This window comes from Phaethon aethereus (assembly GCF_964289735.1).
Source record: "Phaethon aethereus genome assembly, chromosome: 11".
Lineage (NCBI taxonomy): Eukaryota > Metazoa > Chordata > Aves > Phaethontiformes > Phaethontidae > Phaethon > Phaethon aethereus.
In genome coordinates, this window is record NC_138587.1 from 11,367,729 (window position 1) to 11,393,114 (window position 25,386).

General features: G+C 47.2%; 1 protein-coding gene across 1 annotated transcript in view; it reads right to left on the reverse strand.

Annotated features, from left to right (window-relative positions):
• Positions 1-518: 518 nt before the first annotated feature.
• Positions 519-25,386, reverse strand: part of PLXNB1 (plexin B1) — a gene marked incomplete at its 5' end in the record, with an annotated part of 38,758 nt that continues 13,890 nt past the window's right edge. The window contains 28 exons of the mRNA XM_082004666.1: positions 519-800; positions 1,327-1,401; positions 1,806-1,881; positions 1,972-2,036; positions 2,747-2,894; positions 3,139-3,299; positions 4,355-4,521; positions 5,265-5,349; positions 6,025-6,128; positions 7,012-7,189; positions 7,672-7,818; positions 8,378-8,444; positions 9,203-9,381; positions 9,562-9,779; positions 10,610-10,710; positions 11,084-11,232; positions 11,564-11,740; positions 13,102-13,344; positions 15,052-15,220; positions 15,417-15,593; positions 16,217-16,353; positions 17,966-18,071; positions 19,975-20,126; positions 21,185-21,351; positions 21,603-21,696; positions 22,684-22,806; positions 23,943-24,068; positions 24,492-25,376. Of these exons, the coding sequence (XP_081860792.1) occupies positions 696-800; positions 1,327-1,401; positions 1,806-1,881; positions 1,972-2,036; positions 2,747-2,894; positions 3,139-3,299; positions 4,355-4,521; positions 5,265-5,349; positions 6,025-6,128; positions 7,012-7,189; positions 7,672-7,818; positions 8,378-8,444; positions 9,203-9,381; positions 9,562-9,779; positions 10,610-10,710; positions 11,084-11,232; positions 11,564-11,740; positions 13,102-13,344; positions 15,052-15,220; positions 15,417-15,593; positions 16,217-16,353; positions 17,966-18,071; positions 19,975-20,126; positions 21,185-21,351; positions 21,603-21,696; positions 22,684-22,806; positions 23,943-24,068; positions 24,492-25,376 (4,581 nt within the window). The 3' untranslated portion in view covers positions 519-695. The remainder of the gene's footprint in view (positions 801-1,326; positions 1,402-1,805; positions 1,882-1,971; positions 2,037-2,746; positions 2,895-3,138; positions 3,300-4,354; positions 4,522-5,264; positions 5,350-6,024; positions 6,129-7,011; positions 7,190-7,671; positions 7,819-8,377; positions 8,445-9,202; positions 9,382-9,561; positions 9,780-10,609; positions 10,711-11,083; positions 11,233-11,563; positions 11,741-13,101; positions 13,345-15,051; positions 15,221-15,416; positions 15,594-16,216; positions 16,354-17,965; positions 18,072-19,974; positions 20,127-21,184; positions 21,352-21,602; positions 21,697-22,683; positions 22,807-23,942; positions 24,069-24,491; positions 25,377-25,386) is intronic.

The following is a 25,386-nucleotide window of genomic DNA, read 5'->3' on the forward strand; positions in this document are numbered from 1 at the left end:
GGGAAAGGGTGAGGGGGTGGTGTCCATTTACAGTAGGCCCCTGGACAAGCACGCATGCTGGTGAGCACGTTACGTCCAAGCAGGTGTCATGTGCGAGCTGTCAGAGACCAGAACACTGGGGAGAAAGAGACCTTTGCCATCGGATGCTCTCCTTTCTATATCCAACATCTGGAAACAGTGAGGACATTGCTGCAAGGAAGTTTCTCAGGTGGGATACCGCAAGAGGGCTCGTTAGCTGGGGACAGAGGTTGGCACAGCTGTCAGCCTGGGGAAAGCTTCCTGCGTCCCCGCCAAAATGAGCAGCTGCAGCAGGGGAGTCTCCCAGCACTGGCAAGGGCACCCATGCAAGGCCAAGGACTCCACAGACACCGTGCTTGGTGCTGTCACCTGGCTCTTCAACGTCGTTTGGAAACTTGGCACATTCACGTAACATCTGTAGGAAGAATCTGTGTGGTCCCCCTGACAGTCTGCCAGAGGAAAACCAAAGTTTGTTTTTTTGTTTGTTTTGCTTTTAAAAAGAAAAAACTGTAAAAAAATATTCTCTGAGATGCAAGGACGCTTGTACTTTGTACTGCCTTGGCCACCCCTGTTCATGTCACCCGCGTGTTCCTTGGAGAGTCTGGTTCCAATGGCAGCAGGACACCCTGTGTATAGCTAGGACGAGCACTGTCCCCAGATCAGTCTGTCTGTGCCTGTCACAAATCTGTGACTTTATTCTCCACAGCTGCTGCAATCTGTTGTAGTCTATACCCGAGCTGCATCTTCTGTGCCGTTGGGTCTTCTTCCAAAGCAGTAATGATCTGCAACAAGACAGATTGTCAACACTATCAACCAGCTCAACTCCATGCACAGTGGAGAGCCTCAAGCTGGAATCTAGCCTGCTCAAGACTAGAGTGAGTAGGTAGTAATCCATCTCAAATTAACCATAAAATAAATTCTAGAATTCTAGGTTCGTCCTAATAATTTAAAAACTTCACAGTGCAAAAAGAATGCTAAACTTCTCACCTGGAAATGGTATCTTTAGTAAATGAATGTGAAATAACTGCACTTCAGTTTTAAGTAGAGTGTTTGGATACTGGAGTCAAAAAAAATAAGCAGCATACACAAAATCCCAACAACCTCCAAGTTGGAGTTTAAGTCCTTTTTTGTGATTTCCTCCTTCCCTCTTTGATAAGAATAAAGCAAACTTATGACATGGAAGTTGCGCATGCCAATGAAACAATACAGAGCATTGTAATTGTCTGGCTGCTCTTAACTGTTAATTTTTGGAGGTTGGATGGTAAAAGGAGAAGGGCATGTTCATACCTGCTGGAAACACACACTCACCTGGTCATAGTACTTATTTATGTACTTGTACAATTCATGTAGAGCCACCAGGGAATTGAGGTCACCTGAGTAATTCTGAATAAGAGAGGAAGTTAGACAAAACTGTGAGACACCTAACAATTGCTGTTCTAAATCCCGTGTCCTCACAACTCATTAGGAAATGTGCCTGTTGCATAAAGCAACAGGAAAGGGAATTCATCAGTAGTTCCTAGTGAAGGGAAAAAAAAAAAAAAAAAAAAAAAAAATCACACATACTCCTTGCCCTGAATCCTTGACTATACTTTTCTCTTCAGTGCTAGCTGGGCAGACCCTTGCCCTGCCCTCCTTGTGGTGCCACAAAGCCAAGCAGCCACTGGGAACGGTCAGTGCGTCTGAGCAGAGTTGCACACTCAGCTGGAATATCTCATCTTTGCATTACTAACTTTCTCTTAGATGCAAAGGTGAGGGGCCAGGGTGACTGCTGAAATAATTTTATTTACCCGCGATAGCTCAGCCAGGGCAGAGTTCATCTCCTGGTCACTGGCAGAGATGGTCTGACGAATGTCCGCATAATACCTGTACAATGGCACACAGGCAATTAGCATATTGTTCCTCCTACCCTCCTGCTTACTGCTTAAACTACAACTCCTCACATTCATTGCTTACCTTTCCACCATCTGCTTGTAGCGAGGAATGTCCCGGGCATAGAGCAGCTTATTGATTGGAGAGTCCTTCAACATCCAAAACCAGAAATTGATTACAAAAAGTTCCTTCATCATGCTGTGGACTAACCTTAGCAGGTAACACCATCACTGCTATTTTCTGTCATTCATTCAGGATTGGGATTTTTGTCCTCTGCATAGAGAGGCATTTCAAATTCCAGGCTCCCTTCTAGTAATGCAGTCTGAGGAACCATGAGATATGCTGGTGAAGGGACCTCTGGGATCCCTCGTCCAGCCTTCCACTTGGAGCTGGGTGATCACCAGTATGAGATCACATTGGCTATGGCTTTGCATAGCTGATTCCTGAAATCCTCCAGACATCCAGCCATCCCGTCTCCGGTGACCTGTGCAGGACTGTTCCACACTCAGCACAGGGTGAGTAGTGGTGGTAAAAAGTTTTTCTAATGGCCAACCTGAATCTCCCAAGATGCAGCCTGTGACTTACACTGTCTGCCACAGCCAGCTGGAGTTTAGCTCTGTCCCCCAAGTAGCTGTAAGCTGTAAATAAAGAGCACCCCTCAACAACTTCAGGATGCTAAACAAAAATCAGCTCCTCCTTCCTCTCTTCCCAGGAGTGCCCATCACTCTCCAGGGGCACATGGGAGCAAGGATGGGCCTGGCGTGCTGTCCCAGTGGTGCTACGTAAACATTATTGCCTTCCTGGGGCAGCACTGCCCAACTATCGGTGCCATCATGCTCCCTTCTACCTCGGCACTTACCCGCCCTAACTTATGGTCAGCTATCGTACAGGAGTCCATGAAGGTCTGCGCAATGACCAGGAGCACAGCATCTACGTTATCTGACGTCTGCACATCAAAAACAAACTGCGGATTCTTGATGATGTTGATCCAGAACCGCAGGGGCAGGCTGCAGAGAAGACAGAAGCGCAGCAGGGTATCAGCACAGGTAGCAGCTGTGGTGCTGAAAGATACTCTGCACGTTACTGCATCTCCCAGCTTTGCTCTCCCAGCAAAACCAGTTTTCACCATGCTCTGCTACCTTGCACTCCCATTTTGCTCCTCCTCAGAAGCAAAGCTGGCTGTCACTTTGCAAGTGATCAGCTCTAGACAGCTTAGCAGTGCCTTCTCCGGGGCCCACAGGAACACCATACCTGTTTGTCTTCCAGATGTGGATGGTCTCAGGGTCTGCAATCCCATAGTGTATTGCCTGCTCATCCAACAGGTCGAAGAAATATTTGACTGCCAAAGGGACAGGGCGGTTGGTACTGAGGATCACCTGGAACAAGTCATCCACAAACTTCTGCAGAGTGCCCTGTGGATAACCGAGTAGGACGGAGTCAGCACAGGCAGAGGAGAGTGGAGAGACCGGGGCTCACGCACATGAGAAGTTACTCTCTTCTGCTCAGCAACCTCCCCGCACTGGTCCAAAGCTACCTCCCCTCCACTGCAGGGAGCTGCAGCAAAGGAGAAAGGAGGCCCCAGCAATTTCTGGAACCAGGGAGAAGCTCAGGAACAAAGCAAAACCCCGAGGGGAGTCAGGTGTACTCAGAGCCACTGCAGGTTAAGGGGATTGCTGCAGGGGAGAGAGCTTGCAACTTAATGCAGTGGCACCGAACCATAGAGACTGCCTAGTGGAGGGGGACTGCTGGCTGCCAGCAGCTGTATTCCACTGGACAGGAACAAGGAAGAGGGTTTTGCTCAGCAGCAAAAGGAAGTTCAGTAAATGCGGGAAGAACACAGGCACTGCCTGGCAAAGTGCCTGGGCTGTCCCTTGAGGAACGGTACTACTGCAAGCAGGGCATTGCTGGGGAACCTGGATGCCAAAAAGCTGACCCTTTCTTAAGGACACAGCAGAAGGACAAATTCCTGGCTCAATTTTTTAACAATGACACTGGAATAAAGCAAAAAGGAGCAAGCAGGCACTATGCCTGATTTATGACTGCAGCTGAATCTGTACATGGCTGGTGTGCACTATTAGCATGCAGCAGGTAACAGGTCAGTCCTATCTTCTTGGCCCTGAGTGTGGTGGAAGGTGAGCAGACCTGGCAGCCCGGTGAACATTGCTGCCTAAGAAACTCTGCTGTGAAGTACAGCGTACCTTAATTTTTCTGTGGGACACACAAAGACAAACATGGGGTAGACACAGGGATAAAACTACTTCTCACTCTCCTAGAGGCTCTGCAAAACTTAACCCATTAGTAGGAGCACAAGTTTGGCACTGCAGTGCTGCAGTGCTGGGATCGGAGGGGAAACAACCGGCATATACATTAACCCAGGCAAAGGGGCTCCTCATCCTCACACACATCTGCTGGGGGATATGAAGGAAGGCAAGATCCCAAGCACAACACAATCAGTGCTGCTTCTCACCTTCATTGAGAGTAGACGTGTCAGATAGATCTCTGGGATTGCCTTGGCTCGCTCCCGATCTCTTAAGCTCCCACGCCGATGCTTGGGAAGCTCTGGCTCTTCTGTTGGTTTTACCAGGTGCCAAAGTTTGATCCCGCCTTCATCTGCATCCTCCAGCATTGGTGTTTCTAAAACAAGCAATTGTTTACAGATGAGAGTCCATTCTCTCACAGCAGGGCTTGGCCAGGTGAGCCCCAAGGAAGCAAAATTTCACACTATGATAGAAACACAAATGGGAAAGAACCTCTGAAGGCCTCTATCCTGCCATCTGCACAGAGTATACCTGTTGCTAGCACTACAGCACATTGCTTTTGTCCACCCAAAACCTTCAAGGTCTTGGAAACTTCCCCAGACAGAGATCCTCCATCACCCCAGTGGTCTGTTCCAGGGCTGCATCACCCTTTTGCTGAATAAGTTTTTTTTTTTTTTTAACACATCCAGTTTGAACCTGTTAAACTGCAGACTGTGGCTATTGTCCCTTCGTGCCACACGAGTATCCATGGAGCTGTTCGCTCTGCCAGGCAATAAAGTAACTGCCTGTCATCCCGTCACCACCCTTGGGCCACACTCAGCACCTGAGATATTAAGAGTCTTATATGTTGCAGACTGCACTCAGCCCTAGAGAGTCAGAACTAGAGAATTGTGCTTATCCTGCACTTTCACGCCCAGCCTGGCTTTCCTCTGCTTTTACACTCTTGCTTTTCTCCCATCTCACCTGCCCAAGCTTTGAATTTCCTGACAATCCTATGAGGGTCCAAATCATGTATCAGCCTTCTATTGCAGCATAAAGCTGGGACTATGGCAAGAGACTTGTCCCATTAGCTGTCAAGTGCTATAAAATAATTTTATGAGAACAGGACATCAAACTCACTCTCTCCTGGGATGTAATCCTGATTCTCCCTATGGATGTGCTTGGTCAGGCGTGGGACCAGTGCTACTGTTGCTCCATCAGGCACCTGCACACAAACAAAAATCAGCATTCAAAACAAAAGGTATGTTTCTCATCAGTACAACAGGCATGTGCTTGTAGACCACAACAGACTATACCGTTACTAGAAATAGGTACAAAACCAGGGATTTTGGGCCACCATCACTGTCTTTCCTGATGGTGGAAGAATCTTGTTTGTACCAATTAAACTGTTGTGCAAAGTACAATGAAGATGATAATATTCAGGGACTGAGGTCATTCACATCTAGAACATGTTGCAGCAAGGTATGACATATTGGTGCAAGATATTACACATTAGTGCAAGACAGTTAAAAAAAACCCCCTCTTTCCATTCCTAGAAGCTGCTTCCCCGATCAGTGTGCCATCACCTACTAACTGATTTGGACTGGAACATTAACAGATCCAGCAGCTTCACCTTCATTGCAACAGACACCAGGCATGAACTTGAGCGTCTCCTTCCAAGCTCACACCTGTCCAACATCTCAGGTGGGGGTTAAGGAGGGGGCTATACTTGTTGAAGTAGAAGAGTGCAGGCCACAGCACTGACTTAATTTGAATATGCTGCTGCAAAAAAGCTCCAACCTTTTGACAGTGATGCAGCAGGAGCCAGAGCCACAAACACAGCATAACAGTGTGTAGAAGATGAGAGGAGAGACAAGGCAATGGTAGACTGAGTTCTGACCTTGTAATGCTGAAGAGTGTTCAGGCGTTTCCAAGTTCCTTGAACAACAGATGTTACATCCTCATCAGACAGTATCAGATGACCTGCCAGCCCCGATCTCCACTCTACAGCCGTTAAAACACGGAAAATTGAAAGAAAATCCGTTAATTTCAGGCATCTCTGAAGTCTGCTGTGCTTCAACCTGGTTGACCTCATTACGCACCCACTGATCCTCGTGAACCTTTACCCATGCTATTTCACAGACAGCTTAACCTGAGCAAGTGTCTGTAACAATGCAGAGTCCTGCAGTCACAGGACAGTCTGTCTGAGCACAGGGACAGGCAGCCTCATGGTTCCTCTCACCAAGTTCCTACAAATTCTGTCAGACTGTAACTCTTCAAGCAGCTAATGCAAATCATAAATATGCGCCCATAGTCCTTATTAGCTACTATCCTCCCAGTACCTGCTCATCTATAAGTGTCACCAGTATTCAGCAACAGCCAAAGAATGAAGAAGACAGAAAACTGAGCAGTTTCCCTCACAATGTAAGTCCTACCTTTCATTAACCACTGCGGGCAAAATACTCCCTGACACACAGTACTGAGATGCTGCCATTGACTTCACTGGCAGGAAGAGCCAACCTGTGACTACAGCATCTCTGTGCTGCACTCAAATCCTCCTCCTCTCCTACACGTTCTCCATGCTTTTTTCCCCCTGTGTCCCCTTGCCCAAGCCATTGCCATTGTCCAAGTCTGGCAAAAAACACCATGAAATGGGAGGGGCTGGACCCAACTGCTTCTTCCCCACCCTTTCCTCTTGCTGTTAGCCTCTTCCCTGCATTATGCCCTGTTGGGTCCAGCCAGAGCACAAGATCTTTGGTCAGTGGATCACTCTGCACACTCAGCAGAGAACGACAAACGTCATGCATGCCAGGGCGCTGGGCACAGATAGCAAATGAACACTCTTCCACTTCCTCACTGAGTTTTGGCACCAAGGAGTTCTGCTCACCGAGGTCCAGGGTGTCTGGGTCTGGTCGGTGACAGTATGGCGTCCCTTTATAGATCTGATCTAGGATTTTCTCCTTCACCTGTGTTATGGTATCACAGTCCAGCACTTTTGCAGAAATCCCTTGGGAGTCCTCTGCCCCTCCTGCAGCGACTCCTGCTTGTGTCAAAGCGTTTAAGGTCTGGGGAAGAAAAGAAAAGGTCACAGCTACTCAGCTGATAAGATTACATCTGACACATTTACACCTTTGATGATTGGCATTAAGGCAAGTTAACAGCTAGTCCTTTCACTGGAAGAGTTTCAGAAAAGAAAACATCACAGATGTTAAACACTGCATTCTCAGTCTTGTGTCAAGAGCTGGAAGCCAATTCAACAGCCTTGGGCAGGGGTTTCAATGTGCCATCAGCAATTTCATCCCCTTATTTCTAGACACAGGGCACAGCACGCACATCAGATTACTGTGGTGATGGTTCCTATCAGCCTAGGGCAAAAGCGCCTGATTTCGCAGACCTCTTGGTCACCTATGGAGTTGTGCTGCTGGGATAACCCTGGCTCCCAGGAGACAGTGGCAGGATGCTGCACTTCTGCCTCAATAATGGGAGCAGAGACATTCAGCCCTGTCACACTGGAGAGCCCAGAGGGAACAAAAGATTTGGTACTTACCAGAGTCCGGTACTCCAGGTCCTCTCTCAAAAGGCGGTTATCATTCAGGGTATATTTGGCTTTCCCTGTCACCCAGTCCACTGGCCCTTTGTCCACCTGGTGCTTGATTCCTCGAAACAGCATGTAAAGGGGCTCCCCAACAGAATCCTGCCACAGAAAGGAAGGAGTCTCACCTGAGAGAAATTCAGCTTCCATTGAAACATGGACATCCAAGCAGAGGAGGAGCAGGACTGAGGATACAGCAGGTAAGCCACAGCAGGCAAAGACTGAGCCTCTGCTGACAGCTCTGGCTCCATGCACAAGGAAAGTGCATGGGCCAACTCCCAGGTGGATGCACAAAACCAAGGCTTGCTCTGCCTACCCATCACTAATCTGAGAGACTCTCCTTGCCACCCCCTCTCCAGGAAAGGAATTAGATCAGAATCTGTCCTCCCCACGCACAGACCAGCCTATGGCCAGCGTGTCTCAAGATAAAAGAGCTATACTGAGCCCTCCATGACCTGGTGAGACATCTTGGAAACAATGAGTGGTATTAATGCTGACTTGAGCATTCCTGTCCCCACTGAACAGCCCAGCTCTCCCATTCCCCACCCCGAAATACAGGATGACTCTGGCACTATTTCAGCTACGAACGAGGCACAAAGCAAAGCTGTGGCTGTCTCCCCTGTTCTAGCCCCTCCACACCACAAAGGGACAAAGAGCTCACCCTCACAAATGCATACAGGCAGATGGACATCCAGTTGGTTAACAGCTTCTCTACCACTGTTTCTGTCCTGAAAGAGAGCTGAGGTTGGTCACAGGAATATGGTTCAGAGCAGGGAGGGATTTGGAGATAAAGATCACACCCCTTGAGAAAAGAGCACACTGAATGATGATACAAGATCAAGAGAGAGGTTTTTTTTTAAAAAAAAAAAAAAAAGACTTTAGAAACCAGTAAGGTTAATGCTTGTGATATCACTTATTTGAGGCACTTTTCAGCCTGAAGGAGGCACCAAATTACAGAATTCGAGGAGGGATGAGGACACGGGACAGAGGAGAGCCTCTGGTAGGTCTCAAACAAAGGAAATTTGTTCACATCAGAAGGATGGACCAGACAGGAGGCTAATGGGGACGCAAACACAGGAGATATTTCAGTGTAGCTTCCAAACATGGCCTGACTGTAAGCCCAGGGGCTTCTAAACAGTAAAATGAGATTAGCACACTTGGCAGTCCCCTAGTACCTGAACACAAGTTGAGAATTAATGTACAGCAGCTTCAAAAGAAGAGGAATTCGGGGTGGGCAACTCCAGCTTTCTACTCTTTTGACACCTTTCTTGCTACATTCCTTGGACAATTGCCAACTGGCGAGAGTGGTATCATTGTTACTGCTTCCTCCTGTTTGATGCGTGTTGTCTCCACACATACTGGTCTTATAGCTACAGCCGATGCCATGATGTTATCCTACTCACAGGAGTTTCAGACCTTGCCAGCTGGGCAGAAGGGCTCTGCCCCCTCAGGTAGCTAGCAGTGGGACCTTAGCTGGCTCACTCACCTCCGCAGCATCAGCTTGGGGTTCTTGGCCACATACTGCTCCACAAGGTCATTCAGGAGTGTTTTGAGGATGTCAGTGAAGTACTCCAGCTTCCCATGCAGCGACACAGTGAGCAATGATGCCACATAGGCCCGGTCTCTTGGAGAGAAAGTGCGCTGAATTTCCAGAGTGTGGATGAACTGGTAGGGAGAGAGATAAGCCAGTGTGTGAATCTGCTGAAAACAAGACAGTCACAGCTACTGGCTCTTGGAAGAAGTGACGCTGCAGGGAGCTATTCAGGAATGAATTTTAACAGGCACTGCCCGCTTCCTGACGTGTCCCTGGCCCCACAGCAGGCTGCAAGCAGAGAGGGACATTACCTTGGTGAGGAAGAGCTTGCTGTTGAGCAGGTTCGAGAGCTGGACTAAGCCCTGCTCCACGGTTTGCCGCCGGCACTCAGGGATGTCCAGGTCTCTTTGCAGTGGTGACTCACGGTGTCCCGGGAAGAAGATGCGCTCTGCATAGGACTTGTAGTCCAAGAAAGGGATTCCTGTGCCCACAAGGTCACTTGTGAGGTCCATCATCTCAGTCATCAGGTCTGAGGGAAAGGAAATGCCCATGAGATTGACTACATGATCACACAATTGATGGTGCAGAGCATGAGGCGAGTGCAGGAACTAGGGCCAGCAGGATGGGACTGAGGAAGAGGAAGGATGTTTCCTGTCAGGAAGAGGCACATTGGGGTCCCATTTCTAGAACATTTAAAACTAGATAAGGCACTGGGAGAAACTGCATGAGGAAACTTCCAGTCTTGGGGAGGAACCAAAAGGTGAATTTGGTGATTATTCTCACTTACAGTCATGGGCTGGCTTCCAGATTTATAAAGAGGAAGCCACTGTTCAGCACAGATCTGTGGCTATAGGCACTACCTACATTAGAAGTAGTGTATTAGAGATCTCCTGTTCCTCACTGCTACCCACATTAGTTGCAGGTTACAGTCTGAGTCACCTGCACAGTTTCAGAGCCTCAGGTTTCCCACACAAGGGCTCACTGCTGTAAGCAGCTGAAGTACAAGGTTTGCGGGCCCAGAAAATGGAGGTGTAATTCAACTTGCCCTACACAAAGACTGGGCTAGCTGTCCTTAAGATCTCTCCAAGAGTGCTGTCTTGACCTTTAGCTCTTAATCTGAGTCTTGAGGATGAACTGGAGAATCAGAGGGGTCTGTATAGACCACTGTGCTCTGAATTAAAAAGAATAATTAAAAATAGAAGAATTTGGCTATATGTTTCAATGCACTGGCACAGGATAAAGTTATTGCCTGCTCTGAGCTACCCAAACAAGTATGCAGGAATGGAAAGAGAGGTAGGGCTGAGAGTGGTTCTTCAAGCTTCCCTGAAGCTGCAAGAACCTAGGAGCTGAGTGACTGACCTGTGAATTCCTTTTTACATCTGTCCCGAACACTTGTTTCCAGATTTTCCAGCTGGATTTGAACTTTCTTGTAATCCCTCAGAGCCTGTTTGCTTTTCCTCCTGCAATAAGAAGCAGAATTGTTCCCAGTGGCACTAGCCCAGGGATTGTCCTTGCCAACTGTTGTGTTGCTGCCAAAGACTCCAGGGCAACTGGTGTTGAGGTGATTTCCACTGAACATCATCTTCACAGGACACCAGTGTTCCATAAACTAGATGTGTCTCTTGGAGCACCCATTAGATGTGGACTCTGAATGAACTGTGACCAGCAGGTGCAACATGCCCCACACATCCAGCAACACTAGGGGCTCAGAATTTGGCACAAAATAAAGAAAACTAGGACCTTGTTTAGCCCAAGATGTACACGCTTGGCCACATCCACTGAGTAATGTTGTATAAGGTCTTTAAGTTCCTCTACAATATCAGAATTTCTTACCTGTATATGAAGACGATGACCAGAACAATCAGTGCCACAAAAGATGCACCAACACCCAAACCAATTTGTGCCTCCAGTGGGAAGGTGAGCTGGCTTTCTGTGTCATACTGCACTCGGCCCAGGAGGAAGTTCAGGTTTCCCATCTGTACCTGTAAGAAAGCATGTGCCACGACATAAGCTCCATGCAGCAATGAAATGCAAAGCCACAGGGCTTCTCCAGAATGGGTACAGGTGGCATACAGCTCTCTAGCAAAGCTGTCCCACAGCACAACTCCTGAATCCAGCTATACCATTTGCTTTCAGGCAATATTTGACACATAAGAATAGAGTTGAGAACAAGAGCAGGTCCTTGCCATCTCTGGTACCTCCCCTGTCCCCCACCAGGGCTTTTGCCTTTCCTCCCCTTCCTGCTTCTACCACTAATTCTTGCTTTTGTTTCAATAAATGACAGGATTTCTTGCAGTACTGCTGATTCCCTACCGTGAACTCTGGGAGCAAGTCTGTGCCCTCCCGCTTCGTGCGGTGCCGTGGAGCTGGCTGCTCAGAGGGAGGCTCACAGTAAAGATGATTCCTTGTTAGTGTCTTCACCACACAGATTCCTTCCCCAATCATAGCCATAACTTCATCCTTAGAAATAGCCAGATCTAGATTTTCCCCCTGGAACAGATGTGGAACAGCACATCAAATCAGAGAAAAATCAACTCTGCATTTCCATGGCTCCAGAGAAGATGGAGGAGACCAACACCATAAGGTGAAAGCAGCATTTTTCTTTCTCTGACTAGGCTTGCATCTGAATTGGGTGCAGAAGTTCATTTTGTAAGCTAAAAAATTCACTTGCATATGATTTAGATTATAGCTTTAGGACCCACACCATGCTGCATAAGTACAGTTATAAATAGCCTGTCTTCTTAAGTCTCTTCAGCCACAGCACGACTAAGCTCAACTCTTCACTCTATGTGTATATGCACATACATACACACAATGTGTATATATTTAAAAAAGTAGTCTCATGTCGGTTAACCTAAGCACTCAGGTGAGTCAATCAATGCCTTTCACAGGTGTTACACATTTATGCTACTGTTTTTATCTGCTACACAAATATGCTTTAATTTTTGGGGATTAAGACTTTTTAAAAAATTTAAATAAAACCGTGCTGGCTGATGTTAATTACATTTTTATGTTTTAATGCTTTCTAAGCTGAATCCCACAGCAGCGTTTTCATGCTTTTCCCCAGAGTTCTGTCAGAGTATCCTGACAGGTTGGTAGATCAACCTCCTTGCTCTTTGAAAGCTTGCATCTTGTTAGTTCTCTTTCAGTCTTCCCAAATTGCCCTGCTTCTCCAAGATGCATTCAATACCAATGGCAGCAGTCTAGACATTTCTAGACTAGTACATCCTCACAGTTTTCACTCATAAGTGAAAAAAAGAGCAAGTAGAGAAAGTGCATCTCCAGCTGCAGCCATTAACTTTCTTAATGACTACTGGACTAAAGAGTACCTTTCTATATAAAAGAAATACCTCAGATTTTTTTCTTGCATGTACAGAAAAAACATTAGCCACTCTGCTCTTCCGTATCACCTTTAAAGAGTGATTTTCCTACCTCCAGCTAGTAACAGGTCTTCCCTACTGCCAGGATTCTTTTACTCCTAAATTACTTCTAGAGGTATCTTAAAAAGTTATGAAAAAGCCAGCAGCTGAGAATAGGATGTGGGGTTTATTTAGTACTAATATTTCCTATACAAATAGCTTATTAGGGTTAAAAATAAAAAAGCATGGAAATTTCCACAAGCCCTATGAAGTCCTTAACAATGATTTACGGGCTCAAGAAGCTTTTTTTGATGCACTCTTTTCCCTCTTGTTACGTACCGTTCCTCATAGGCCAAAGTAGATATGCTGTGACAGGTTGTAAGCCTGTCAAATGCTTTAAAACCTTGGATGCTGCATGACACCAATTTAAAACACTCAGGTTAGAAACAACTTTGTACAAGGAACATTATTTCCAGATGATTTTTGTGTTACCTCCACGGAGATGACGCTTCCTGGCTTGTGACGATATGGTTTGGCAGGGTCTTCAGCATTCAATGGTTTTAGGATGGGGTTGACTTCGTAAGAGAAGGGCATGGGATGCAATGAGTTGAAATCAAAGCTCAGATTATCCAGAATAAATTCCAGTTTGATATGGACACTCCGCAACAGCAGGTTAATGGCTGGAGTTTTGCACAGGATCAGGTAGGAGGAGTTAACAAGACATGGTTCTTCAAACTAAATGCAAAAGGCAAAAAATGTGTCAGTAGCGAAACACTAACGCTTCTCCTGCAGCTTTGCAATACTTCCCAACCCTGAGAAATCTGGGGCCAGTCTGCATTCCTCTCATCTGGAGCAATGCCAGAGGAACTCTGCTTAATCGTAGAGGCAAAAATCCAAGATCTGAGTTCCCCATGTTCCTCTAAAGAAAGTTTTCACAGCACTGGTTTTGTTGCAAGTACCTCAGGAGTGGGTCTCAGCAGTGGGAATCAGCTCTGACATTCCCCCAGCAGCAAATTCTGGAGAGGCATCAGCTTTAGATCTCCCTGCTCTGACAGAACAGGACCAAAGGCCTTCAATGCAAGGCTGATTTCCTAGCCTGAATGCTTCTGTGAAAAAAGTGTTCCTTCATCCAATTTGATACGTTTTATATGTTTGGTGAAAGTATTAATTTTTTTTTCCTCTCTTACAGCCACAAATGCCTTCCTAAGAACATAGGTAAAACCAGCTATTACTGATGCATGTGCATCAGAAGCATATTCCCCCAGTTTATGTACAGGAAGCCATCCATCATTTGCACTAATAATGCAAATCCTTCTCGTACTTTGGCTGCCAAACACAACTACTTATGCAAATTCTCTGTGACCTTGATGATCACATCAATACCCCTGTAGTGACCCCTCTCAAGATGTTGGCAGCCGGAGAGCAGAAAATGTTGGTAGAACTGTTAATTTCACTGAACTCTGCCTGGTTTTGTATCTCAGAGTGAAAGAGAGCCCAAGGCATATAGAGATGGACTGGACTATGCAAAAGGAAGAGTCTGGAGCACAGACATGCTGAGCCACACAAGCTCTCTGGTTCAGCTGTAGATTTCTTTATCTCCACGCTGCTGCTCTGCTGTTTCTGTCCCACATCACAAGTCCTGCACATCTCTCAGGAATAGTGTGGCCAGCAGGAGTAGGGAAGTGATTGTGCCCCTGTACTCGGCACTGGTGAGGCCACACCTTGAATACTCTGTTCAGTTTTGGGCCCCTCACTACAAGAAGGATGTTGAGGTGCTGGAGCCTGTCCAGAGAAGGGCAACGAAGCTGGTGAGGGGGCTGGAGCACAAGTCTTATGAGGAGCGGCTGAGGGAACTGGGGTTGTTTAGTCTGAAGAAGAGGAGGCTGAGGGGAGACCTTATTGCTCTCTACAACTACCTGAAAGGGGGTTGTGGCGACGAGGGTGTTGGTCTCTTCTCCCAAGTAACTAGTGATAGGACAAGAGGAAATGGCCTCAAGTTGCACCAGGGGAGGTTTAGATTGGATATTAGGAAAAATTTCTTCACTGAGAGAGTGGTCAGGCATTGGAACAGGCTGCCCAGGGAGGTGGTGGAGTTGCCATCTCTGGAAGTGTTCAAAAAACGTGTGGATGTGGCGCTTCAGGACATGGTTTAGGGGACATGGTGGCGCTGGATTAATGGTTGGACTTGATGATCTTGAAGGTCCTTTCCAACCTAGTGATTCTGTGATTCTAAGCAGAGGCAGATCCAACTCATGGAAATGTTTGTGAAAGTGCTTAACCTCAGTCTGGCAGGAAACACTTCCACTTGGCCAAGACTGTTGGTAAAATCCAAGCAGATAACAGCAAGCAGGGGGAAAAGCCCTAGGGACAGAAAGTCCGCCTCTCCAGAGCAACACATCAACCCTTATGCACCTTCAGCTCCACAGCACTTTGCCATGCTACCTGCTGGACACTGCACAGAGCATCCTTGGGGCACTCGGTGTCTGGGATGATTCTGCGCCATCGTCCCAGTCCTCGGCGCCGGCGTTCAGATGGAGAAACTGTAACTCGGATTTTCGGCTTCTGTACAACATCCAAGTTGTATCCATGAACTCTGAGCACCCTCCCTCCACTGAAAGAGAAAAGTAGCTGATTTCACCCATCTATTATTCATTAACTCTGTCTTGCCCATGCCCCCACCCTTCTGCTCATGCTCATTCCTCAAGCCTGGCTTGACTCCAAAGCGCAGCTCAACACACAGATGCCATTGGTGCTGTAATACCTGCCTCAACACACAGCCCTGGGGAAGGTGCACTCAGTCTTTCTACCTGAGGAAGCTTTTAGGTGGCTCTGCAAAAGTGATGTTGGGATCCGGAGTATATCTGAAGAGGGATCCTTCCAGTCTCCGCTCTTGGTCCCCATATTTGATAGTGACTGGGAGTTCTGCAGACACATTGCTGGGACTCGTCTGGCATGCCAACTGATCCTCCGTCATCTCAGAGAGGCTTGGAGGGACAGAAGAAAGAACAAGGGATTACACAGCCACTGCAGAGATGTTTTATAGTACTATACCTTGCTCTTTGCAGTCTGTAAGCCTCTCCTGCTATTTTCCTGAATTTAATGCTGAAAGGTTTTGGGCTTTATCTAAGCAAATGATAATTGCGGGGCAATTGTCTGTGAGCAGCACATGGACAAAAAGCAGATACAGCCGCTGTCCAGACTGGAAGTATGCTATCAAGGCATGTGCACCTTCTCATCAGCAGTGCTGTCAGGTGTATGTGTTCCAGGATGCAAGAGAACAAGCAGCTCTTAGTGTTAGTCTGCAGGAGCCAACTGCAGTTCCCCATCAGCCAACAGAGAGCTGTCAGGATGGGGCATAGTCCTGTCAAAAGACATGCAGAACAGAGGCCATGTAGCACTGTTCATGTCCGAGGGAATGTGGGCAGGAATGTAAGATGGTCAAGGTTGCTGCCATGACCCTCAAGGGGAGGATCTCCTGGAACACAGAGGAGAGCAGAGATCCAAAAGCCTGAGCTAAGCGCAGAGTCAGGCAGCATCACACCCTGCGGGGCTCTGGGAAGGGCTGGGGGCAGCGCACAGCCAGCACATTGGCAGGCTCTGATCTTACATGTGGCAGGGGAGGTCTCCAAGCAGGACACTCATCTCACTAGGATGCCCAGTCAGCAGCTTTGAGCCCAGAAGGGTAAGGCAGGTTCCTCCTGCTTTGGGACCCTGAGTCGGAACAATGGATTTCAGCTCTGGGTTCTAGAAGTGGGGGGGGGGGGGGGGGGGGGAAAGGAAAAAAAAAGGAAAAAAAGGAGGTGAGTAACAAGGACCTCCAAAGATAAGGCAAGGAAGGAAAACAGCAGAACATGTTCAGTGACCTCCAGTGCTCTGAAAACAGAAGCTGTAGATCCCAATCACAGGCTCCAGCAGCTACCTTATGGAGCACAGGCAACAGAGGAGGCATCAATCACACCAGCAAGAACTACGGATCAGGGACCAGTCTTTCCACAGGCTACAAAAGGCAGATGGATGCTGCAAACAGCAGAGCTGCGAGCCTCACACACAAACCCTACGATTAACAGTTCAAAGGGATTGTTCAGATCAGTAGCTGGATTAATAAATCCGGTTAAGAGAAACAACATAGCAAATAAATTGTCTGTTTGTCTAGTATATGAGGAGATTACCAGCAGAGAGTCCTAAGAATTTGTATTGAGACCTGTGCTGTTAAACGTACTTGTAGGTGACCTGGACAAGGGAAATGAAATTTGATAAATTATTCAGAGTAACAAAAACTTAGTACCACTGAGGAGTTGCACCAAAATTTAGAAGAACGAGGCAGAGTGGCACAAGTAAGTCACTGCTGATAAATGAAGAGCAAGATACACGAAGTGAGAAGGAGCAGGGAGACTACATAGCTCCTGCCCATTTAAGAGTGCTTTAGTACCTATAACAACTTTACCAGCTGTAAGCACAGATCTCAACAAAAACACACCAAGTGGTAGGAATTACTGAAAAGGGAATTAAGAAAAAAGGTATTTATGCCACAGTAAAAATTTCTTTTGCACTTGTTTCTTGAACATAGAATACAGTTCTCATCACCCTGCCTCAAAATGGTGATAACAGAACCAAAACCAAGAGAAGAGCAACAAGCATAATCCGGTATGTAAAATGGTTCTATACAGCCAAAAATGGAATAGTCTAAGACTTTTCAGGCATCTCTTTCCCCTTCGCATGGGAGAGTGGGACATGCAACTAGGTACATAACTTGTAAGTTGCACAGCAAGGATGAAAAGTGAGTAATTGTATCTAAAAAGTGCTTAAATATTATTTCATAGTTGCTGCATTTAAGATATCGAAAACTTATCAGAAACATGTTTAAAAACAAGAAGAAACATTTCTCCATACAATGCACAGTAACTTTGGACTTACGGCTACTAGCTGCTGAAGGTCAGAAGTTAAAAGTACGTTCAAGCAGCAATTTGCAAATTAATAAAAGGAAAGTCAGAAGTCTTAGTAAGATGCTAAGTCACCAGTAAAAAAAAATCTCCCAATCAGAATGCTACCTGGATTTTTTCCTCTTTCTTTAAGCATTTAGTAGTTACCATTGTTAAAAAAAATAATTTAAAAAAATCACTAGACTACAGAATCTTTAGTATTATCCGGTACAGCTGTTCTTATAATCTAAGGAAGGGGTAAAAAAGAAAACAAAACACTGTGGCCCTGCCCCCCCTCCTGGAACACCAGAAAAATCAGATAAAAATACCACCAGCAAGTGCCTGATAGAGTCCCACAAGTTCATCCAATAGACAGCCATTTAGCAAAGATACTGGAAGAACAGGAAGAGGTATTAAAGAAGCCATCATTATGTTACCTGATAGGTGAAAATATGCCCAGAAACTCCACGTCCTCCTCCAGGCACTTCCACCACAACGTGCCCAAATCTCTCTGTCCAGCTCCCGCCAGTGACGCATACAATACTGCAGGGCAATCCAAGAACAGTGTCACACCATGGAAGAGCAGATGAGCTGTACCCATTGCACCATGTCCTAAAACCTTCTAACAATCACAGCTCCCTTCTTTCAGCCTTATCACATGCTCAGAATATATAACTGAACATTGAGAAACACCTTTAAAAGCTGGATTAGGTGCAGCAGAAAAAAGCAGGGGGTGGTTCCAAACAGGTCCATCCTATCCAAGATGATCCTTTCTGGGACAGACAGGATGAAGCCCACTGTATCACAGATATACAAAGAGTCCAAGAACTCTGCTATTGTCCAGAGCTGGTCAAATCAATCACATCTGGAGCGACCTCAGGCAAGCCAGTGGTCAACCCGCACATGAGCGCTGTGTCTGAAAAACTCTGTAGGTTTAGCTGGCACTGGTCTTCAGCCAGTGGCCTCTGGGACCAGCCAGTTCCCCTGATCTGCACTACCCATTCTTTCCAGCCCTGTTTCCAGCCATAATTTGGTACGGGAGATGCTGACAATGTGAAAAGTCAGGTTGTACATAGTACAGGGCAGCAAAGAATCCCATGTTACAGCACAGATTTGCTAACAGCAAAACTACCCTGCAGGAGACTTCCCAGCCTTTCTACACTGTAGGAGATGGACTTTGTCTGGGCCTTGCTCAGGAGTGGGTTCCAGGTTCACAGCTATATCCCCTCAACCAAAAAGGCTCAGGAATTTGAATCAGTCAGTGCAGTCCCAAGCCAGGACCCTGTGATGCCAGGTGATTTACAGATACAGAACAAAGACGGTGTGAACCCCAGAAGGATTATGCTCTACATCTAGGATGAAAACAGAAAGCAGATGGATCCAGACAAACAAGGCGCACAGACAGGACAACACTGCTCAACACAGCAGGCCATTCCCCAGCAGGATCTTACCTGGCTCCCAAAGGGAAGGGTGCTACAACTACTGCTACTATGGAATGGAAAAAATGGGTTTGTGACAGCTCTGATGAGAGGTTACTCACAATTGCTTTCCTCTTCTCCTGCTGGTTGCTTGGCTCCTCTCCCTCCCTTGTCCAAGGCTCCCACCTACCTGCCCTGCCACAGGCCAACTACACAAAATGTTCCTTTCTCCTTGCTTCCTAGCTACCCTGCAGTCACATCTCTCAACACCTGACTACACTGCCTTGTTATATGGTCCTGCCCTGGCCAGACACACCAGTTATCCAGTTCTCTATCACTGACATTAGCTGGATTCAGCAGGACAGGTCCTTTTGCTTCTCATCCTTCTCCTAGCCACTACTTTTACAAGCATCGTATGACCTGCCAGGCACTTCTAGCCACCCAAAGAGTGGCACAGGGCCCACCAGGACTCCCTGGTCTGCCCCTGGTTGAAAGGGTCCTTTCATTGGATTTGTTCGTGGGAAGTGGAATTCTGGCTGGCAAGTGAAGCATGATAGTCTAGGCGGTGCTCACTCAAGCAGAGGCAAGAATCTGTTCCGTACCTCCAACCATGTGTTCTCATCCTCACCCTGTGTTAACATGGTCAGGATATTGTCTTAGCAGTGACACTCACACAAGCCATGTCCTTTGCTTTATTGAAATCATCCTGTGGCTGGGAGACACACCCACGAAAGTGCATGGTTCCGAGCCTGTGACTCCCTGATCTGGCTGGCCTGCGGGCTCTGTACTGGCAGTGTGGTTGGTATACGGCAGCAGCGTTTGGCCATTGCCTTGTACACAACCTTATCTCTCTAAGGTCACTGCCTGAGTCACTTAATCAGATAGTGACCTTACTCAGGGGCACTCCCTGAGGAATGGGCAAGGCTCAATACCTGCTACAGCAAAGGCAATAACATCTCAGGCTGGTGTCAGCAGCCAAGGGAAAAGCCAGCACCTGCCCCTGGGAGGAGGTTTCACAGATACTCTACCTGCTAGAGATCTCATACTCTTGAGCATCTACGGCACAGGGAATTCCTGCAACAGTGACAGTTTCTGCAATGTCTTGATGTTTCTGCCCGAGGTTTGAGCCAGTGATGGTGATTCTAGTGCCACCCTCCACTGGTCCAGACAGGGGGTACACCTGCAAAGACATCCGCGCATGTGTAAATGTCACAGTATCTCAGACCTCTGCAGTCTGGCAACTGATCTACAGCACAGGGCCCTTCAACTGCCCCATTACAAACTGCCTGGCTGGGTCACTGCTACGGATTCCTTTTACTGGCTTGGACTAGTACCAGGTTGCACCCTCATTAGAAGGATGGCCATAAAGAACACCACAGTCAGAGCCTTCTTTCCCATATCTCACTGTTGCCAGCAGCCCCCCCAGAGGTGATAATCCACTACAGACTTCTAAGGCAAGGACTGCCCTGCTTTGCCTTCTCATCAACATGCTGACCACTCCATAGGGCATTTCTGCTCAAGAGTGGGAATGCACAAGCCAATACATGTAGTAGAATTGAAGCAGCAAGCACCATTCCCCCCCTCAGCATCAGTACGACAATGAATTGCATGCTGCACAAACGTCAAAGCTCTGTCCCTGAGCAGCATCCAAGATAAACTAAAACAAGATGCAGCACATGGATGTTGTGTGCCACTGGAGGGAGGACAAGCTGACAGCAAAAGGGACACATGGCTACAGACACTTTTCATGTGGCAGTTAGCAAGAAACATTTAAAATAAACGGACAAAAATAATCAATTCTATATTCCAGTAGCCTGTCATGCCTTTCCCTACCTTGCTGTGCCATTATCATTAGATTTTGGCCTCCTTTGCCCCAGGCTCAGCTGGGCTAACCTGTTTCAGGGTCTGGCTCGGGACAGTTGGAGGATCCGATCTGTGGACCCTTTCCCAGCTCCTGAATGATTCTGCTCTTTCTGGCGTGCCAGTTTCAGCTCACATGAGATCCAAATGCATCTTTTCCAACTGTTCTCTGTCAGCAAACTGAAAGCCCAGCACAAAAGTCTAGCATCCTCACAACACCGAGGGTTTACAGTAGAACAAGACTAACTTGCTCTTCAGGTGGCCAATGTATTATTGAGATGCACTGTTCGCACTCTAAGTTCACAACCCTTTGTTTTCAACTGGAGAATGGAGCCCTCCTTGCCCCGGGTGCAGTAGACTAGTGAGCAAGTTACTCACAGAGTGAATGAGAGGTGCTGGACACAGGTCTTCTATCTCTTCCTTGCAGGAGCCTCTGAAGATACAGCTGGGGTTGTCACCTCCACACCACACACAGTTGTACTTTGAGTCAGCTGTTTGGCAGCGGCTACAATCAGTGTGTCCCACGGAGCAGTTGTAAAAAGTCACTGCAAAGGAGAAAAATTCAGAGGCATCTGCAAACATCCCCTAGGGCACAGAATAATCCAGCAACTTTGCATCTTGCACAGAACCCTTTCCCCCTCACTTCCCCGTAACAAGCAACAGAAATGAAGCTGTATGTTTTCCTTAGTTTCCCTATGATAGGACTACTACAGATGCAAAAGCCTCATTCGAGTATTTCTCAATTCTCTTCCACCTCATCTGCTGTCTTTTTGCTGGGGAGGTGTTCCACTCCTACCATGAAGATCTGCAGCACTGTCCACTCGAAGGTGTCGTCGCCTCTGCACAAACACCACAGCATTGAATTCGAGTTGAGGCGCTGTGTAACTGTACTGCAAAGACAAAGACCATCAAGACAAAGGGCTTAATAGAGGCACAAACAAGCCAGCTGAATAGGCAAAAAGCATCAGCATCCATCCTGCGTAGCGCATTGGCACATACAGCCTATATGGAGCTTCCCATGAATGCAGACAAGGCAACGTTAACTGGGGCAGAGGCAGCACAGGCCTGTCCTCACTGGTTCACACAGTCACAATTCTGCTCTAGAACAAGCAGCAGGCATTGGTTCAGTAGAATAAACACTGAAAACAAATGTGTGCTCACAACAATACTTGTCTAGCTTCCTAACTGCATTCTTAAATGGCTAATTCCTATCTACAAGCCAGCTGTTCAGAAAAATGCTCAAGCTGGCATTTCTCTAATTACAGTAGAGCTGAAGATGCAGGATTACAACTGATCCGCAGGGCTCATGTGCACGGAGCCTATGTTGTTCCTCTTGCTTAACTATATGAGTTTGTGAACTAAAAATAACACTTCTGTTAGCAAATCTTGCCCTAAGTAAAATCCACCCATCATCCAGAAATGTACAAGACTGTTTTAATTTTTCCTGTTAATCTTACAATCAAGGGGCTAGCTTCCACCACTAAAACCAAAATTGGTATTAATAGCGTTTTTCTTTTCACAGAAGAACCACCATCACAGGATAAGTCACAATCCAGAGAACCATGAACAGCAGTGCCTCAAGCTAAAGCAGGAGCGGCACTGTCCTGGCAGGTTGCAATGGGTGATTCAGAGACGGCATCATCCCGTACTACAGCAAATACAGCAACAGGTTGTGAGGCTCAGACTGCACAATCTTTCTGCAAGTTGAAGATAACAGGACCTCCAGGCAGCATAATCACAGATGAGGGCCCCATAGTGCTAAATATTCTACAAATATTTTTGTAAAATATGCCCTTTTCCCCAAAGAGCTTGCCTCCTACTGAACAAAACCAGCACCAGTGTGAACTCTGAAATGGCATTGTATTCCAAGCACTCACCTGGTTCATCTGGCAGGTGATATAACAGAGGGACTGGTTTGTTTCTTCTCCTTCCACATAAGCGTCCATCACCACTGTCCTCCCCTCCAAATTCAGGACACACTCATAGTCCCACTGCTGGTCCTGCAGAAAATACACATGTGGTACCATTTCCCAACTATACAGAACTTCCTGCTACACGACAGTATACTCCTGCCTCTCCAATTCAGTACCTTTTACCAAGCCACTTACTGTGCAGGCAGCGTGCTCCTCTCATTCCCTTTGTTATGCCAACTCTATGCTACCTTCAAGGGCTCTCTATGCTGTCACTGCCTCCATGTACGAAAGGTAAACCAATAGAAAACAAAACACCTAGAAGGGAGCACGTGTATGTCAGTGTGGGGAGAACTCAGCACTGGAGGAGGACTTAAAGAAAAATCAGTGGGACTGTGAAGTTATGCCTGTACGTCTCTGTGAAACACTAGCTTGGAAATGCGAGGAGTGGAGCACACAGTGCCCACTGGAGTACACAGTGCACCTCAAAAACACTAAGAGTATTTTTCTTCTTTCTCTCTCTCTCTCCCCTGTAAATCTTCCACTGAATTGCTTAGACACCTCCTGTAAAAAAGATGGATGTGCATGTGTAACCAGCCCTGCTCCTCTGAGCAGTGCAGCGTATCAGGTTTAACATATAAAGTAACAATTAGTCTGTGGGCTGCATGTTCTGAGGCGGTTGTTTGTAAAAGGTTACTAAATCAGTCTTCTGTCTTGAGAAGCAAAGAGAATTTTTATCAGAGGCACACCCAAGAAACATAGCTTTCAAGGGTGGTTTTCCCCATTGCAGAAGTTTCAGGTACGACAGGAATAGCCACATTAACATGAGTATGCCAGAAAGGAAAGAAAACAGATGACTTGTCTTTGGCTTATGGAGAAACAAACAATCAGCAGAGATTCAGCAGGAAGTTATTCCAAGAACTACCATCTACAGTGCAGCACAGGTGCAACTTAATCCTAACTCATGCAGATCTTCTCCAGCAGGTTGTTGTACACCTGTACTCTCCCTTCCTCCGGGTGACCTCCTACCAACTAATAAATCCAGCTATGTAATTCTTTATTCACAGAAGCAGGTCATGCCTCTAGCTGTTTCTGCAAACAGGAAAAACTTAGGCAGAGCCACAACTGTGTCTTACACGTATTTTTAGCAGTCCAGTGGACAGATTGCCCAAACAACACTCTGCATTAATACGGTCTCTCAATCCTAATGGTGTTGAGCTGACTACCTGATAGAGGTGGAAATTCTTTCCCAGCAGGGTTATCTTCCTTGCCACGTTGACTGGAAACAGCGAAGAGCCCTGGATTCCCTGCACACAGGGACATGCATCTGGACCCCAGCTAAGCTCTTCATTCTGAAAACAAACACAGGTCTTTAGAGAAAGAGACCTCCATGGCTCTGATACAGGGAATCAAAGCCTAACATGCCAACAGAGAAACAAGCCCTGCGTGAACAAAGACACAGCTGTGCTTCTTTACCATGAAGTTCCGAGAAAGCAATGCAAGAGCCGAAAGAGGTGAACAGCAGAAAGCTGTGAATATGCTGAACATCACAGCAGCTGCCACCTTCAGGCCAGCAGCATTTCTACAAGACCCGGGAACCTTGCTGACATTTTTCTTCCTCAGGCTGCCACTTCTCTGCATATTACAGCGGTCAGCTTCTACACTCTCAGAAGGCACGACTTCTCCTGTGTGCTGAAATACTAGACCAGCAATCTGTATGAAAATTTCAAAGTGTTACAGCCTTAGATTATGAATTCCAAAGCCCAGCAACTCACCTCCTCCCAAAACTCAGGGGCATCATACTGATAGTCAAGGTCAGGGTGGAGGATCCTGGGAAAGTCAGGGACATCCCTCTCTGAAGAATCGCCATCACCCGACAGAAGAGTAGAAGCAGAGAAGGGAGATGTGTCATTCTCAGCCTGCAGCAAATCCATCCAGTCCTCTGTGTCCTGGAGCTCCGTGCCTTCTTCCAGCAGCCAGTCTGGGGGAGCTGATGGTGGGAGCTCAGAAGCAGGTAGTTCAGTTCCCAGCAATCCGGGAGAGTCATCAGAGGCAGCAGGGCCCCCTGGCACCTGGCTGGGGGTTTGGGGAGATGGGATGGCAGATGTCAGTGCCTCTGTGGTAGGAAAAGAACTCAGAGGCCACTTCAAACTGGTGACATGAGGGGAAGGTGTTACTGCTGCTGCAGATGTGTGCAGAGGGCTACCCGCTAGGGTGGTAGATGGGTTGGTATGCTGTGGCTCCTGGGCAGTGGCTGGCCCTTCAGTAGGCAAGGCTGCATGATCCATGTTTTTGGATGGGCTGGTGAGGACAGTTGCAGCGGGAGAAGTTGTCTCTGGCACAGTGACAGCAGGTTTGTCTGCTGGTGGTGGTAGAGAGGATTCTGTGATGGCCTGGAGAGAAGCTGCTTCAGTTGAGAGAGTCAAGTCCGTATAGCTGAGGGTATAGCTGAGGGTATAGCTGAGGGTTTCTGTAGGCTCAGTGGTTGTATCCGAGGCTGTGGAGAGCGTGATGCGGTTGGGCTCTGTCGGGGGCACAGTGCTTGGTACCACACGCATGGGGGGAGTGACGGGTTTTGTGGCTGCGGTTGGGGCTGTGGTAGAGGACTTGGTGAGGGGAGCTGCTGAAGAAGGAAACACACTTGAGGTTGGGATCTGGGCCTAGAGAAAA